This window comes from Pseudophryne corroboree, chromosome 9 (assembly GCF_028390025.1).
Source record: "Pseudophryne corroboree isolate aPseCor3 chromosome 9, aPseCor3.hap2, whole genome shotgun sequence".
NCBI classification, from domain to species: Eukaryota; Metazoa; Chordata; class Amphibia; order Anura; family Myobatrachidae; genus Pseudophryne; species Pseudophryne corroboree.
In genome coordinates this window covers 228,092,179-228,107,819 of record NC_086452.1, presented here as the reverse complement: position 1 = coordinate 228,107,819, position 15,641 = coordinate 228,092,179, and the positions used below count along the sequence as shown (strand labels likewise).

At 45.6% G+C, this 15,641-nt stretch overlaps 1 protein-coding gene across 4 annotated transcripts in view; it reads right to left on the bottom strand.

The window, feature by feature from the left end:
• The window catches only part of WDR47 (WD repeat domain 47), a 207,650-nt gene that overhangs the window by 156,111 nt on the left and 35,898 nt on the right, over nt 1-15,641 (bottom strand). For all 4 annotated transcript variants that reach the window (XM_063940149.1, XM_063940146.1, XM_063940148.1 and 1 more), the window contains 2 exons: nt 14,533-14,616; nt 13,467-13,551 (listed from right to left, as the gene is read on the bottom strand). In XM_063940149.1, coding sequence (XP_063796219.1) covers nt 13,467-13,551; nt 14,533-14,616 — 169 coding nt within the window. The remainder of the gene's footprint in view (nt 1-13,466; nt 13,552-14,532; nt 14,617-15,641) is intronic.

Sequence of the window (15,641 nt, the reverse complement as noted above, 5' to 3'; positions counted from 1 at the left end):
AGTGGAAGGTGATAAAGTCCCAGCCAATCAGCTCCTATCTACCATGTAACAGGCAGGGTTTGAGAAAAGACAGTTAGGGGCTGACTGGCTGGAACTTTAACTCCGTTCACTTTATCACTTCACCAGGCTTAATAAATCTGCCCCATAGTCTATTACAATAGGAAGAATTGGGTATCTTCCAAGTTCATAGGACATTCATGTTCCTTTATTCATTTCTCACATACAGTGTCAGATGTACTCACAGCAAGAGATTATTTCTAAGATTTTAGCTGTATTTGTTCATCTCTCACATGTAGTGTCAGATGTGCTCTCATTGTAGAATGTGTTACCCTATCTTATTTTGGAGAGCATTTATTCTATAAGTATCATATTCATCTCTCACATATAATGTCAGATGTGGATAGGTTAGGGAACATACCAGTAACTTATTCCATAATTAATAAAATAATTTGTCCGTGGATGCGAGTGACCTCTCACTTATAGTGTCAGGTACGCAGTATGTTAATAAATGAAATCCTTTTATACAATGATCATAAGTGGATCTGTTGGTATCAGATCCTAGTATAATAATTATCCCACAAATTGGTGCATCTTCTATTCACTTCTATTTTGTATTGTAAATAGAATGTCTCATAAATTGCAATTCATTTAGCAGCCAGTCAGTTGGGAGCAGTATAGTTTACTGTTGTATCTCAATCATTTTTTTTAATACGGTATATCAGTTGAGCAGATATCTTAACTGTATACTGTATGTCCTGAGCAGTGCCTAAATAATGGATATTCCCGTACCAGATATGATAGCCACCTATCTCTGTATATGATTACCCTGATACTTCTGTTATTAATACTAATAAATTAGCAGAGCAGCCTAATATGCCGCCCAGTCATACAATTCAGATCCCTTATCTGGGGTAATATTACATTTATCATAAGGTGCAGATAGAGTGTCATATGTAATATTATACTGTATATACATTCCAGAAGACACCTGAGTATTATCGGTTGTGTGTTCTGTATAGTATGCTGTTACTACGTAGGCACCGTTTCCCACTGATAGATACGTTGGATTTGTGTTGCCGTAATTAGTATTAAGGTTCCCGATATTTACACCATCATTGGTATTTATAGACCATAAATGTTAACTGATCTTAACATATGCCACATCTAAACCTAAATCCTTTATTATATTGTAGCCGTATATATTAATCTCATAGATACTTTAATGGGCATAGTCCTGATATTCTTACACATATGAAGTATACTATTAGTGGGGAATAATAATAATCCTCGTCCCTGTGATTTTGCAGTCCACAGGAATTATTATGATGTTATTGGCTACGTTAGGATAGGTTGAGGGCTGCGGGTGGAGTAAACATTAAGTCATCACAAACATTCATACATCCACATATACAGTTATATATGGTCGATGGGCTAGTACCATGTTTGTCTCGTTATACTGCTACGTCTCAAACGGGTCAGCGCTCTATGTACATATACAGGGAGGGCTCTGTAATATGAACAGCGTGTGTAGCCACGGCTTGTTAGCACTGCTATAGATTAATAATACTCGTGCCGTTGGTTTACGGTCTCAACATTTCTACAGAAGTCTGTCACGTACGGTGTGAGCATAAATAATGACATATACATTTGTTTGGACATTTAGAATAGACATGTAGGACGCCCAGCCGGTCCGTCCTACGTACGTTTCGCAAAAGCTTCGTCAGGGTAACCCGTGGCGGAGGAAGTGTGATCTTTTTATTCAGTCCACTTCCAATTTGCTTATCCCGGGGACTTTTCAAATCTTAATAGGCGCCAAGAGCCGTTGGATACATAATTGCATCTGTATATGGGTAATGCTACCTTGATTCAATTAAACAGCTAGCCATCCCGTCTAGTGATCCCTTTTGATTTCACTACTACTATTACTGTTCCCTGGAGCAATTCAGCTTCCCGGCTACCTGAAAGGTCATCTGTCATTGCCATCATATCGATGGACTGTTCTATACTTTATATAATATGTAAACATTGATAACAAATTACCTATTTTAATAAACTGGTTTATTTGAAAATAATTATTCTCCTTTGATATGTATATATATATATATATATATATATATATATATATATATATATATATATATCTATAGAGGTTCGTTGTGAGAAGCATGATTTCATATGTCAGAATATCAATAAAATATGAACCTTATGTAATTATATAAAATATAATCTACAATCTATGTGAAGGCATAAGAAGCCTTGATATTACATGTGGAAAAAACAGAACCAAGGCCTTTTCCCTTTTGATGCGCTGTAGAAGCCGTGAAGTAAAGGGAATGGAGGGAACAGGTAGGCAAAGTGTATCCTCCAGGGCTACGTTAGGGCGTCTACTGCTTCTGCCGCTGGGTCCCTTGTTCGAGATTAATACCTTGGCAGTTGGTGATTTTGCCTGGATGCCATCAGGTCGACTTGTGGAAGGCCCCACCGATGAACTAGTTGTTGGAAACCTTGTGGATGAAGAGCCCACTCTCCTGGATCTATATCCTGTCAACACTGGTAATTGGCTTCCCAATTTTCTACACCTGGAATGAATATTGCTGATATAGTCATGGTGTATTCCTCCACCCACTTGTGCATGCGGCTTACCTCTCTCCTTGCCGCCCAACTCTTGGTTCCGACTTGTCGGTTTATGTAGGCTACCGCTGTGGTGTTGTCTGACTGTACTCTGACAGCCCGGCCTAGCAACAGACAGGGTGCCAACTGGAGTGCACAGACCACCACTCTCAGTTCAAGAATGTTTATCGGCATTGTCGTCTCCTGCGGGGTCCAACGGCCTTGGTAGTGAGTGTTCAGAGTCACACTGCCCCCTACCCTCGCAGGTTTGCGGCTGTGGTGAGGAGAGTTCAATCTCACACTCCGAACCTTCTGCCCTCCAGTAGGTGAGATGAATTTAGACACCAGAGGAGAGATAGTTGGATCTGCCCTGTGAAGGAACAGGTGTGATCCTGACCAGTGAGATAGGAGGTCCAGTTGAAACGGTCTTGAATGAAAGCGACCATAGAGAATTGCCTCGGAGGCCGCCACCATCCTTCCTAGTAGTCTTAAGCATAAGGGTAATGACACAAGTCTGTGCTGCACTACCTTTCGCACCATATCCTGAATGGCTGTAACCTTGACCTGAGGGAGGAAGAGTCTCAGTCTGCTTGTGTCCAGAATCATACCGAGAAACTGCAGTCTCTGAGTTGGTTTTAACTGAAACTTCGAGAAACTGAGGATCCACCCATGTCTTATGAGGAGCCTCTGGGTTATCCCTATGTTGTGGATTAATTGGTCTCCGGAGGAAGCTTTTAAAAGAAGATCGTCCAGGTAAAAGGGTAATCATGATCCCCTGTGACCTTAGAATAGCCATCATGAATGCCATGACATTTGTAAATATCATGGGTGTCGATGATGGATCGAAGGGTAAGACTTCGAAATGGTAATGGGAGTTTTGAATGACAAATCGCAGGAACATTTGGTGTGGGGGCCAGATGAGAATGTGCAGGTAAGCGTCTTTTATCTCCAACGACACTAAGAATTTGTTTGGGACTCCATCTTGAACCTGAACAATTTTAAAAATTGATTGAGATCCTTCAAGTTCAGAATGGGTCTGACTGATCCGTCCGGTTTTGGCATGAGAAATAAACTGGAGTAGAACCCCTTCTTTTGTTGATGTTTTGGTTCCAGTTTCAACACTCTTGTCTTGTTGTTGTTTATGGTCTCTTGGAGTACGACACAGTTGTCGTTGGAAATTGGCAAACCTGTGGTGAAAAACCGAAGTGGAGGTTTTGACCTGAAATCCAGTTTGTACCCGTGAATTATGAGGTCCCAAACCCAGGCGTCTTGGCATGTTTCTATCCAAATGTGTCCAAAGTCCTGCAGCCGGGCTTCCAATCTGGGGCCCCCCAGGTGAGAGAGAGATGCATCATGTGCTAGGTTTTGAAGTAGGTTTGTCCTGGATGGAAGAGCCTTAACTCATCCTCTGAAACCACGGGAAAGTATTGCTTCTCCTCTGGAGCAATCTCTGGATCTTCCTGGAGTCCGAAAGGACCAGTATAAGTCCTCCTAGTTGGTGGAGCAGCTGAGGAGAAAAAAGGCGGACTTACCCCCAAGTTGCTTGCGAGATCCACTTATCCAGTTCTTCTCCAAACAGAACTGTGCCAAAAAATGGCAGAGCTTCTACGGCCTTTTTCGACTCTGTGTCTACTTGCCATTGTCAGAGCCAGAGAGCTCTGCGGGCTGACACCGCTAAAGTGGAAGACCTGGATGTGAGAGAACAAACCTCTTTTGATGCTTCTCCCAAATATGAGGCTGATTCCTCAATATGCTCTGCTAAAGGAATAAAATCCTCTTGTGGAAAACTAGATTTGATACCTTCTGCTAACTGCCAAGCCCAGGCTTCAATGACTTTATTAACCCAGCATCCAACCATTGCAGGGCGTAAGGTTACACCTGTAATATTGTAAATAGATTTTAACGTGTTCTCCAGTTTTCTATCTGATGCTTCCTTTAAGGAGGTGGCTCTTTGTAGACAAACGGGATACGGAAGAATCCACCGTAGGATTCTCGCATGATTTTTCGACTGTCCGGTGGAAAAGAATATGTTGATAAAAGTCTACGAGACACCTGAAATTTTTTGTCTGGATTTTTCCAAGCAGAAGTTAGGATCAAATCTAGTTCCTCCGATACTGGAAAAAAATGCAGCTGGCTTTTGTTGTTTTCGAAAACTCTTCTACTTTTAAGACTTTGCGGATAGCTGTGATCAATGCCTCTATGCCCTGGAAGAGAGGTTCCGGTTCTTCCGGTATCTGTTCATCTCCCGAATCCTGGAACTCGCCCTCCTTGGGGGGGGGGGGGGGGGGGGGCATTACCTCGCTGTCTGACTCATCCGACTGCAAGACTGAGGGCAGTTGTCTCTTTTTTGAGGTTTGAGTGACCACTGGGGGTGAAGGAGCTATAGGTTTAGTAAGCCCCGCCACCGCCCTAGCTGACGCCTGAGCCCAGGCTGGTTCAGAATCCTGTGAGGGGCAAACCACCTGTCTAGCAGCCTCCCTCTCCTTGCGAGAGGCTTCTATTTCTGTGGCTAAGTGGGACATTACGTATTGAGCTGGGACGCCCAAACCAGAGTGTCCTGCTGTTATGCACCTGTGTCAGGAATACACGAATCACAGGATAAGGAACTGGATTGACTGATACTGTGTAAATTTGGTTGACCACTTTGTGCAAGTAAAGGATTTTTGGGCAGTTTTAGATCCCTTTCCTGTTATGATGAAAACACACTGACATACACTACGCTACACAGTAGCGTAGTGGACAGTGCAGGGTAGACACAGAGTAAAAAAGGCAAAAGAGAGGGCAGAGTAGGAAAAATAAGATTTTAAACCTACCGGTAAATCTTTTTCTCCTACTCCGTAGAGGATGCTGGGGACTCCGTAAGGACCATGGGGTATCGACGGCTCCGCAGGAGACATGGGCACTGTAAAGCTTTAGAATGGGTGTGCACTGGCTCCTCCCTCTATGCCCCTCCTCCAGTCCTCAGTTAGGACTGTGCCCAGAGGAGACTGACAGTACGAGGAAAAGGATTTTGTTATCTAAGGGCGAGATACACACCAGCCCACACCATACAACGTGGTATACAATAACCAGTTAACAGTATGAATAAAAACAGCATCAGCCATAGGCCGATCTCAACTGTAACTTAACCCTTAAGTATGCAATAACTATATACAAGTCTTGCAGAATGTTTCCGCACTGGGACGGGCGCCCAGCATCCTCTACGGACTAGGAGAAAAAGATTTACCGGTAGGTTTAAAATCTTATTTTCTCTTACATCCTAGAGGATGCTGGGGACTCCGTAAGGACCATGGGGATTATACCAAAGCTCCAAAACGGGCGGGAGAGTGCGGATGACTCTGCAGCACCGATTGAGCAAACAGGAGGTCCTCATCAGCCAGGGTATCAAACTCATAGAATTTTTCAAAAGTGTTTGAACCCGACCAAGTAGCTGCTCGGCAAAACTGTCATGCCGAGACGCCTCGGGCATCCGCCCAAGAAGAGCCCACCTTTCTAGTGGAATGGGCCTTTACTGAATTTGGTACCAGCAAATCAGCCGTAAAATTAACCTGCTGAATCGTGTTACCGATCCAGCTAGCAATAGTCTGCTTAGAAGCAGGAGCGCCAACCCTGTTGGCTGCCTACAGGACAAACAGTGCATCTGTATTCCTAACCATAGCCGTTCTGGCTAAATAAAACTTTAAGGCACTGACTACAACCAGAGGCCTGGAATTCTCCTAGTCACCCGTAGCCACAGGCACTACAATAGGTTGGTTTACATGCAATAACGCAACCAACTTTAGGCAGACTTTGAGGACGAGTCCTCAACTCTGCTCGATTCGCATGTAAAATCAGATAGGGGCTTTTGTGAGACAAGGCTACCAATTCGGACACCAGCCTCGCAGATGCCAAGGCCAATAACATGATCACTTTCCAAGTGAGAAAATTCAATGTAACTGTTTGAAGCGGTTCAAACCATTGCGACTTAATGAAACTTAACACCACATTAAAGGTCACATGGTGCCACTGGGGGCACAAAAAGGGGTTGGATGTGTAACGCTCTTTTTACCAAAGTCTGGACTTCTGTGAGAGAAGCCAATTCCTTCTGAAAGAATATGGGATAAGGCAGAAATCTGCACCTTAATTGAGCCTAACTTTAGGCCCATATCCACTCCTGTCTGTAGAAAATGGAGAAAACTTCCTAGTTGGAAATCCTCAGTAGGAACATCCTTGGCTTCACACCAAGACACATTTTCTCCAGATACGGTGATGGTGCTTCGCCGCAACATCTTTTCTAGCTTTAATAAGAGTAGGAACTACCTTCTCTGGAATACCCTTTTCAGCTAGGATTTGGTGTTCAACCACCATGCCGTCAAACGTAACCGCGGTAAGTCTTGGAACACGTACAGCCCCTGTAGTAGCAGGTTCTCCCTGTGAGGAAGGGGCCACGGATCTTCTGAGATCAGTCCCTGAAGATCTGCATACCAGGCCCTTCAAGGCCAATCTGGAGCAATGAGTATTGTCTGCACTCTTGTTTGTAATATGATTCTCAATATTTTTGAGATGAGAATACGTGGAGGGAGCACATAGACCGACTGAAACACCCACGGTGTCACCAGGGCGTCCACCGCCGCTGCCTGAGGGTCCCTTGACCTGGAACAATACGTCCGAATCTTCCTGTTGAGGTGTGATGCCCTCATGTCTATATGAGGAAGTCCACAACGACTTGTCACCACTGTAAAGACTTTCTGATGAAGTCCCCACTCTCCTGGATGGATATTGTGTCCTCTGTAATGAAGACCTCTGACGGAGCGCTTACATGCTTTTTCGCCCCGCGAAGAATCCTGGTGGCTTCTGCCATTTCTGCTCTGCTTTTTGTCCCGCCCTGGCGGTTCACCTGCGTCACTGCCGCAACGTTGTCTGACTGGATCAGAACAGGCAGGATTGTGAAGAAAATTCTCCGCTTGTTTGAGGCTGTTGCAAATGGCCTTCAATTTCAGCACATTGATGTGTAGGTAAGCCTCTTGGCCTGACCATATTTTCTGAATATTCTTTCCCTGTGTGACTGCTCCCCATCCTCGGAGGCTCGCGTCCGTAGTCACAAGAACCCAATCTTGAATGCCGAACCTGCGACCCTCTAGAAGGTGAGCACTCTGGAGCCACCACAGGGGAGAGAGGAGAGAGAGAGAGAGAGACCCTGGCCCAGGGGGGACTGGACTCCGATGTATGTGACGGTGGACCCTGACCACTTGTCCAGAAGATCCCACCGAAAGGTCCGTGTGGAATGGCCTCGTAGGCCCCACTATCCTTCCTAATAAATGAGTGCATTTAGTCTCTGACCATGTTCTGGAGTACCTGGGCTTTTTCCTCTGGGAGAAAGACCTTTTGTTTTTCTGTGTCCAGAATCATGTCCAAAAACGGCAGTCGAGCTGTTGGAAACAACTGGTACGTTGGTAGATTTAGGATCCCGCCGTGTTGTTGTAGTATTCTCAGGGAAAGAGATACGCTTTGTAATAATTTTCCCCCTTGAACTTGCCTTTATCAGGAGATCGTCCAAGTATGGGATAAATGTAACGCCTTGCTCACGCAGGAGCACCATCATGTCCGCAATGAACGTGTCGGACGTGGGAATAAACAATCCTGTACAGCGAATCTTAGGTACTCCTGATGAGGAGGATAAATGGGGACATGAAGGTATGCATCCTTTATGTCAAGTGACACCATAAAAACCTCCCCTTCCAGGCTGGTGATCACTGCCCGGAGAGATTCCATCTCGAATTTGAACCTTTTCAGATATAGGTTCAGGGATTTTAGATTCAGAATGGGCCTGACCGAGCCATCCAGTTTCGGGACCACAAAATAGGCTTGAATAAAATCCCTTCCCCTGTAGAAGGGGAACCTTGATAATCATATACTGATGATACAGTTTCTGTATGGTAGCTGCCACTGTTTCCCTCTCTGAGGAGGAAACTGGCAAGACCGATTTGAAAAATCGGTGAGGAGGCACATCTTCGAATTCTAATTTGCATCCCTGGGATACAATTTTTACCGCCCAAGGATCCAAGTCCGACTGAATCCAGACTTGTCTGAAGGAGTCGAAGATGTGCCCCCCCCAACCCCCCCCCCCCCCCCCCCCCGGCGCGGACTCCCTCAGCGGAGCCCCTGCGTCATGTAGTGGATTTTGTAGAGGACGGGGTGGACTTTTGTCCTTGGGAAATAGCCGTAGCTGGTGTTCTTTTCCCTCTACCTACACCTCTGGCGAGGAAGGAAGAGCCCTGACCCTTTCTGAACTTATGCGAACGAAGGGACTGCATTTGATATTGCCGTGTTTTCTTTTCCTGTGGGGGAACATAAGGCAAAAGAGTAGATTTACTCGCAGTCGCTGTGGTTACCAGATCCGCGAGGCTCTCCCCAAATAAAACTTCACCTTTGTAAGGCAAAGTCCTTTTTTTTTTTTTTTTTTTAAACAGAATACCTGTCCCTTGGCAGGTCCACAGGGACCGTCTAAGGGGCCCTACACATATCGCGATGCGCCGCCGAGGTGCCCGACGGCCGACGAGCGACCCGGCGGGGGGGGGGGCAGTGACGGGGGGAGTGAAGTTTCTTCACTCCCCCCGTCACGCGGCTGCATTGAAGTGCAGGCAAATATGGACGAGATCGTCCATATTGGCCTGCATGCACAGCCGACGGGAGACCAGCGATGAACGAGCGCGGGGACGCACATCGTTCATCGCTGGAGTCTCCACACTGAAAGATATGAACGAGTTCTCGTTCATTTATGAACGAGATCGTTCATATCTTTCAGAAAATCGGCCAGTGTGTAGGGCCTATAACAGAGATCTCCATGGCATTGGCTCTTGAACCCAACAGCCCAATATCAGCTTCTCTCATATATTATGCTGCGTCTTTAATGTGACCCAAGGTCACCAAAATGGCATCTTTTTCTAGGGTGTCAATGTCAGATGACAAGTTATCTGCCCACGCTGCAACTGCGCAACCCACCCATGCCGACGCTACTGCCGGCCTTAGTAGGGCACCCGTATGTATAAATTGATTTTAAGGTAGTTTTCTGTCTGCAATCAGCAGGACTCTTAAAGGCTGCCGTATCAGGGGAAGGTAGCGCCCCCCTTTTTCGACAAGTGCGTAAATGCCTTGTCCACCGTGGGTGAGTATTCCCACCGTAACCTGTCCTGGGAGTGGAAACGTTACGCCATAATATTTTCTTGGGAATCTGCAGTTTCTTATCTGGAGTTTCCCAAGCTTATCAAACAGGGCGATCAGCACGCGAGATGGGGGAAAAGTTACCTCAGGATTCTTTCCCTTAAACATGCCGACCTTTGTGTCAGAGACAGAAAGGTCCTCAGTGATATGCAAAACATCTTTAATTGCTACAATCATATATTGAATACACTTGTCCACCCTTCGGTGCAACTTAGCATCATCACCGTCGACACTGGAGTCAGAATCCGTGTCGGTATTGGTGAAAAGGGACGTTCTGCGACCCCGAAGAGCCCTGTGATACAGTAAAAGCTATGGATTGACTCCCTGCTTTAATCCTTGGACTCAGCTTTGTCCAAACTTTGTAATAAAGTCACATTAGTCATTCAATCAGGTGTCGGCGGCGCCGACGGAGACACCACAATCATCTGCTCTGCCTCCTCCCTATATGAGCCTTCCACCTCAGACATGTCGACACAGACGTACTGACATCCCCACACACACAGGGATACCAGATATAATGGGGACTGACCCACCATAAGGCCCTTAGGAGAGACAGAGAGAGAGTATGCCAGCACACACCCAGCGCCATTGTATACTGAGACAAAAAACCCAGTCTGTCAGCGCTTTTTATTACAAGTGTAAAACACCACATATTTTGCGCCAATAAATGTGCCCCCCCCCCCCCCCCCCCTCGTTTTGACCCTCTGTATTAACTAACAGCAGGGGAGAGTCCGGGGCCGCTTCTCTGTATGCTGAGGAGAAAAACTGGCGCTGGTTAGTGCTGAAGGAAACAAGTTCCGTCCCCCGACGGCGGGCTTCGTTCCCGCTCTAAATCTTTATACTGGCGGGGGATTCTGAAATATATATCCTTTTTAGTGCATATAAGTACTTTGCCAGTGTTATGTGAGGTATATTAATGCTGCCCAGGGCGCCCCCCCTGCGCCCTGGACCCTTACTGTGGTGCCTGTGTGTGTGATCTGGGAGCAATGGCGCGCAGCGTTACCGCTGCGCGTTACCTCATGAAGATCTGAAGTCTTCTGCCGCCTTTGAAGTCTTCTATCTTCTTATACTCACCCGGCTTCTATCTTCCGGCTCTGTGAGGAGGACGGCGGCGCGGCTCTGGGACGAACTACAGGGTGAGACCTGTGTTCCGACTCCCTCTGGAGCTAATGGTGTCCAGTAGCCTAAGAAGCAGAGCCTATCATTTAAGTAGGTCTGCTTCTCTCCCCTCAGTCCCACGAAGCAGGGAGCCTGTTGCCAGCAGTGCTCCCTGAAAATAATAAACCTAACAAAAGCTTTTTCAGAGAAACTCAGGAGAGCTCCACTGCAGTGCATCCAGTCTCCACTGGGCACAGGAAATAACCGAGGTCTGGAGGAGGGGCATAGAGGGAGGAGCCAGTGCACACCCATTCTAAAGCTTTACAGTGCCCATGTCTCCTGCGGAGCCGTCGATAACCCATGGTCCTTACGGAGTCCCCAGCATCCTCTAGGACGTAAGAGAAATAATCACACTGTTTTGCCCTATATCAGCGCTGTTAGCAATACTAACCACGCTAGGCACTAGTTCAACTGTAACATAGTTAGACTACTGAGGTTACAAGTGCACATATACTCTCCTGAAAAGTGCTATACACCACTGACTGACTTACGGTCCTGTGATAGCCCAGTTTCAGAGCTGCAGCAGTATAGTAGGCGAGGTCCCCAGGAGCAGCCTCCATGTGGAGGAACACATGCTCCCTGTGTTTAGCCTGGACTTCCTGCGCCGGGGCATGTGGGAGCTGCGCGCTGGGTCACGGGAGATAGCTCCACCCCCACCTGTACTGGCGCCTTGATTAAAAATGCTAGTGCGCCTTTAGTATTAAAGTCCTGCTGCCGCTATAGCGCGTATGCTGGGAACCTATGACCACTCTGTTTAAGCCTGGCGTCCCGCTAGTCGGCGCCAGACACATACTCACGTGCTGCCCTAAACTGGCTGGTGGTGGTCAGTAGCTAGGAGACCATGACTCGCGCTGCATGCAGCGGGTCTGGTGTCCCTAGAGGTCTCAGAGTTGGGGAACCCTGAGCGAACCGCGAGCAGTTGCAGAGGGACCCCCGGCAGCTCCCCACGATGCAAAATAGGCAGGGGCAACCTCTGCCTGTTAGGTACTCTTACTGCTTGAAGAGCATGTTAAACTATATTAATCTATAATTTTGCCCATTGAGGAGAACCAAAAAATATGTCCAGCTCCCTTGGGCACTAAACTAAGACTGGCTTGGAGGAGGGTTATAAAGCGGGAGGAGCAGTCACACTTATAAATTCCATAAGTGCCCAGCTCCCGGTGACTACACTACTATACCCACTGTAAAATGGAACTCCAGTGTCCCCTAGTGGATGAAGGAGAAATTGCTGTTTCTGTATTTAACAAGGGCTTGTTCAAAAAGTCCCATACTCCCTGATCAGGGTTGGAAAAAAAACTTATGGGTTTAAAACAGTTTTTGCATTAATGTTTTAAACCTTGATCAACAGATTGAGAATGTTAGTTGTGGTTTTCCCCTGTCCTATAAGGCAGTAAGGGAAGAGTTTGTGGCGTCTTAGCGGATGCTAGCCATATTTAGTATCTTTCTGATCTGGTTCACCATCCCTTTAACTCTGTTGTGTGTGCATGGATTTACTGCATTTGTTCAACTCACTCACTTGAAGTCCACAAGCAACAAGAATGTGGAACTAGAGGGCTTCCCTCATTAAAAAAAAAAAAAAAGTATATTAAGAAGTCATGCGCCGTGTTTGTAGTCACAGCCTAATAAAAAAAAAAACCACAACAACAACAACAACTGGAGTGTTCTGTAAATTCTTGGGGTACTTTCATACAGCAAACCGCAAACTAGTTGATCAGCACAGAATTTGAAACAGTAGAATAATTGTCAAAGTGACAAGTTTTTTGTCCAAATGCTCTACCATTTCTGAGTCTTGAAATATCTGCAATTGCGTAAACACATATAACATGAAAATCACTGTCTACTTTGATTTAAAGATGGAAGTATGGAAGTAAAATAAAAATATTTGTGCTTTTGCATATAGTGATAACTGACAAAAAATATTTCTTTAAATGGTCAGGCAACCACGTGACCTTATGCTTAGGTCAAAACCGCCAATCTTTTAAATGTGACTTTGCTAACAGTACACAATTTCTGTATGCATAAAAAAGGAACAGTACATAAACCAATATAATCCAAATGTTCCATTTCAACTCAAAAGGCACCAAAATAGTAAAAAAAAATAACAACATATTTACAGGATACACCTCTAGGCTGACACGTTATGATGGCGGCCTTGCCACATAGCTGTCTCGAAGGTCAATGCAAGCTATGGTACATCTCCCCATATAATAGCAACGATTAATAATTGTGTTGCTGTACGGTTCTGCACAATATCAATTTGCTTTGTTTGATGTAAAATGATAAAACTTGTTAAAGAAGACAAATTAAATATAACATGCATATTTTTATACAGCTTTGCTGATTTTAGCTAATCATGCAAAACTTTAAAAAATCAAGTACTTTACATTCTCATTTCCTGTAAGGAAACATCCTACCAAACTGGTGGAGAGCTGAAACAGAATGTTCTCCAGGTCAGCTCTGGGACATAAATCCCCACACAGTACTAATTAATATCTTACATGCTGTGGCTCCTCTTCTGCTGACATTGCATTGTTCACACACAGGGCTTCCAAAAACTTCTGCTTCAGGATTATGTACCGAAACCTAAACAGAACAAACATCAGAGAGTTGGAGGAAAAAAAAAAAAAAAGTTATAAAAAATATGCATTTACATTTCTCATACTTAAGTTGCAATTCTAATTTACATATATACATGCAATCCTTTTTACACGTATTATGATCATTCTTTGTTTATAACCCATATGGGGATCATGATGCATTGCAGTCAATTACATAAAGCAGACGTAAAGGTGGCTGAGACAACAAAGCATAGAATATAAGAGCTGTGGGGAACTCTTCATACATAAAGGCAGTGGAATTAAGGGGGGTACTCACGGAGCGATCGCTGCTTGAAATCTAAGCAATCTGACTAGATTGCTTAGATTTTAAGCATGATCGCTCCGTGTGTACCCCCCACAGCAATAGCAATGCGCAGCCCCGCGCATCGCTATCGCTGGTGCTAGACTGGCCTGCCATGCAGGCCAATCACGCAGGTCGCTCATTTCACCCGCTGGGTGAAATGAGCGGCTCCCCCCGCACGCTCAGCACACATCGCGCTGTGCTGAGCAGAGGGAGATATGTGTGCTGAGCGGTTCACTCAGCACACATCTCTCCCACATCGGCCCGTGAATACGGGCCTTAACAATTGTAGTTGTTGGTAGGTATGTGGCTTCTGTTAGCCAGAAGCGTCATCAGCCGCTAATATCACATGCAAGTACTCATTTATGTAATCATCGGGAATGGGGGGGGGAAGGGGTATTACACAAACACTGGCAGCTACTGAAGAGATATAGGGGGGAGAGACACAGGCTGCTGCAGTGATACGGGAAGGAGGGGGGAATAGACTGCTGTAGAGGCACCAGAATGGGGTGGGGCACAGGCTGCTGTAGAGAAAACGGGAATGTGGGGACGGAATAGCATCAAATCACTGCCTTGTCCCAGGTGACAAAAATCCTAGTTTCTGCCCTGGTAAATGGGAGCCTATTCTATTCATAACATTAAAACAGAACATTAAATAAAATTCACCTTTTTCTGTCAAACTTTTCCATGCACTCTAATGGTTGAATAAACTGCAGGACTTCATCCCACTGACCATCAAGGATCAGCTGCCTGTAAATTATAATAAAATTAAAGTAAATCACCACGGCAAGTATTACATATATATCAGAAAATAATTATTGGTGTTGTTACCTTAAATCATACTGTCCACCTTCCCAAGATAACAAGTTGTTATAAAGTATTTATTTTGTGGTTGTGTGCATGCAACTAACACTGCTGCAAATTAGTGTTACAATGTTTATTTCACGCAAAAAGCATTAGTACCATGCATATAATATGCAACGTTGCATTTTCAGATTATAATAAGACTTCTTAATTGTTTCCTATACATTGTCTATTTTTTTTTCTTTGTACAGTTTAAAACCCCTTTTCCACTAGCTCCTTAAAACATGGGTAAATGCGCGGGGGCACGCATTTACCCGTTTTTTTCCCTAGTGGAAAAGGGTCCCCCTGCAAATTCCCGGATCAAGTGATCCAGGAATCCTACCTGGGTAGCTTGCCGGGTTGAACACGTGTTCAACCCGGTAAGCTGTCTAGTGTGAACGGGAGCCGTGTCGATGCGACACGGCTCCCGTTAACAGTGTATGGGAGGGCGGCGCTGGGAGATCATGTGATCTCCCTGCCACGTCACTAGCAGCGTCACCAACCCGGCAATATGCCGGGATGGTGAGCGCTGAGGGAAAGGCGGCTGTAGCACGGGTCGCAGCCTTGTCAGGCGACACGGCTGCAACCCGTACTACAGTGGAAAAGGGGTATAATTTGGGGCTTCCCTGGACTCATCATCTTTCCACAGCAGCAACAGTTCCCTACAGTGTTATTGCAATGATTCCAGATGTTCCTCTATTTTCAGGCTGTTGAATGTAGAAATGCAAGTTTTGAATGCCGTGTTCATGTGCCTGGAAAAATAAGAATTTACTTACCGATATTTCTATTTCTCATAGTCCGTAGTGGATGCTGGGGACTCCGAAAGGACCATGGGGAATAGCGGCTCCGCAGGAGACTGGGCACAAAAGTAAAAGCTTTAGGACTACCTGGTGTGCACTGGCTCCTCCCCCTATGACCCTCCTCCAAGCCTC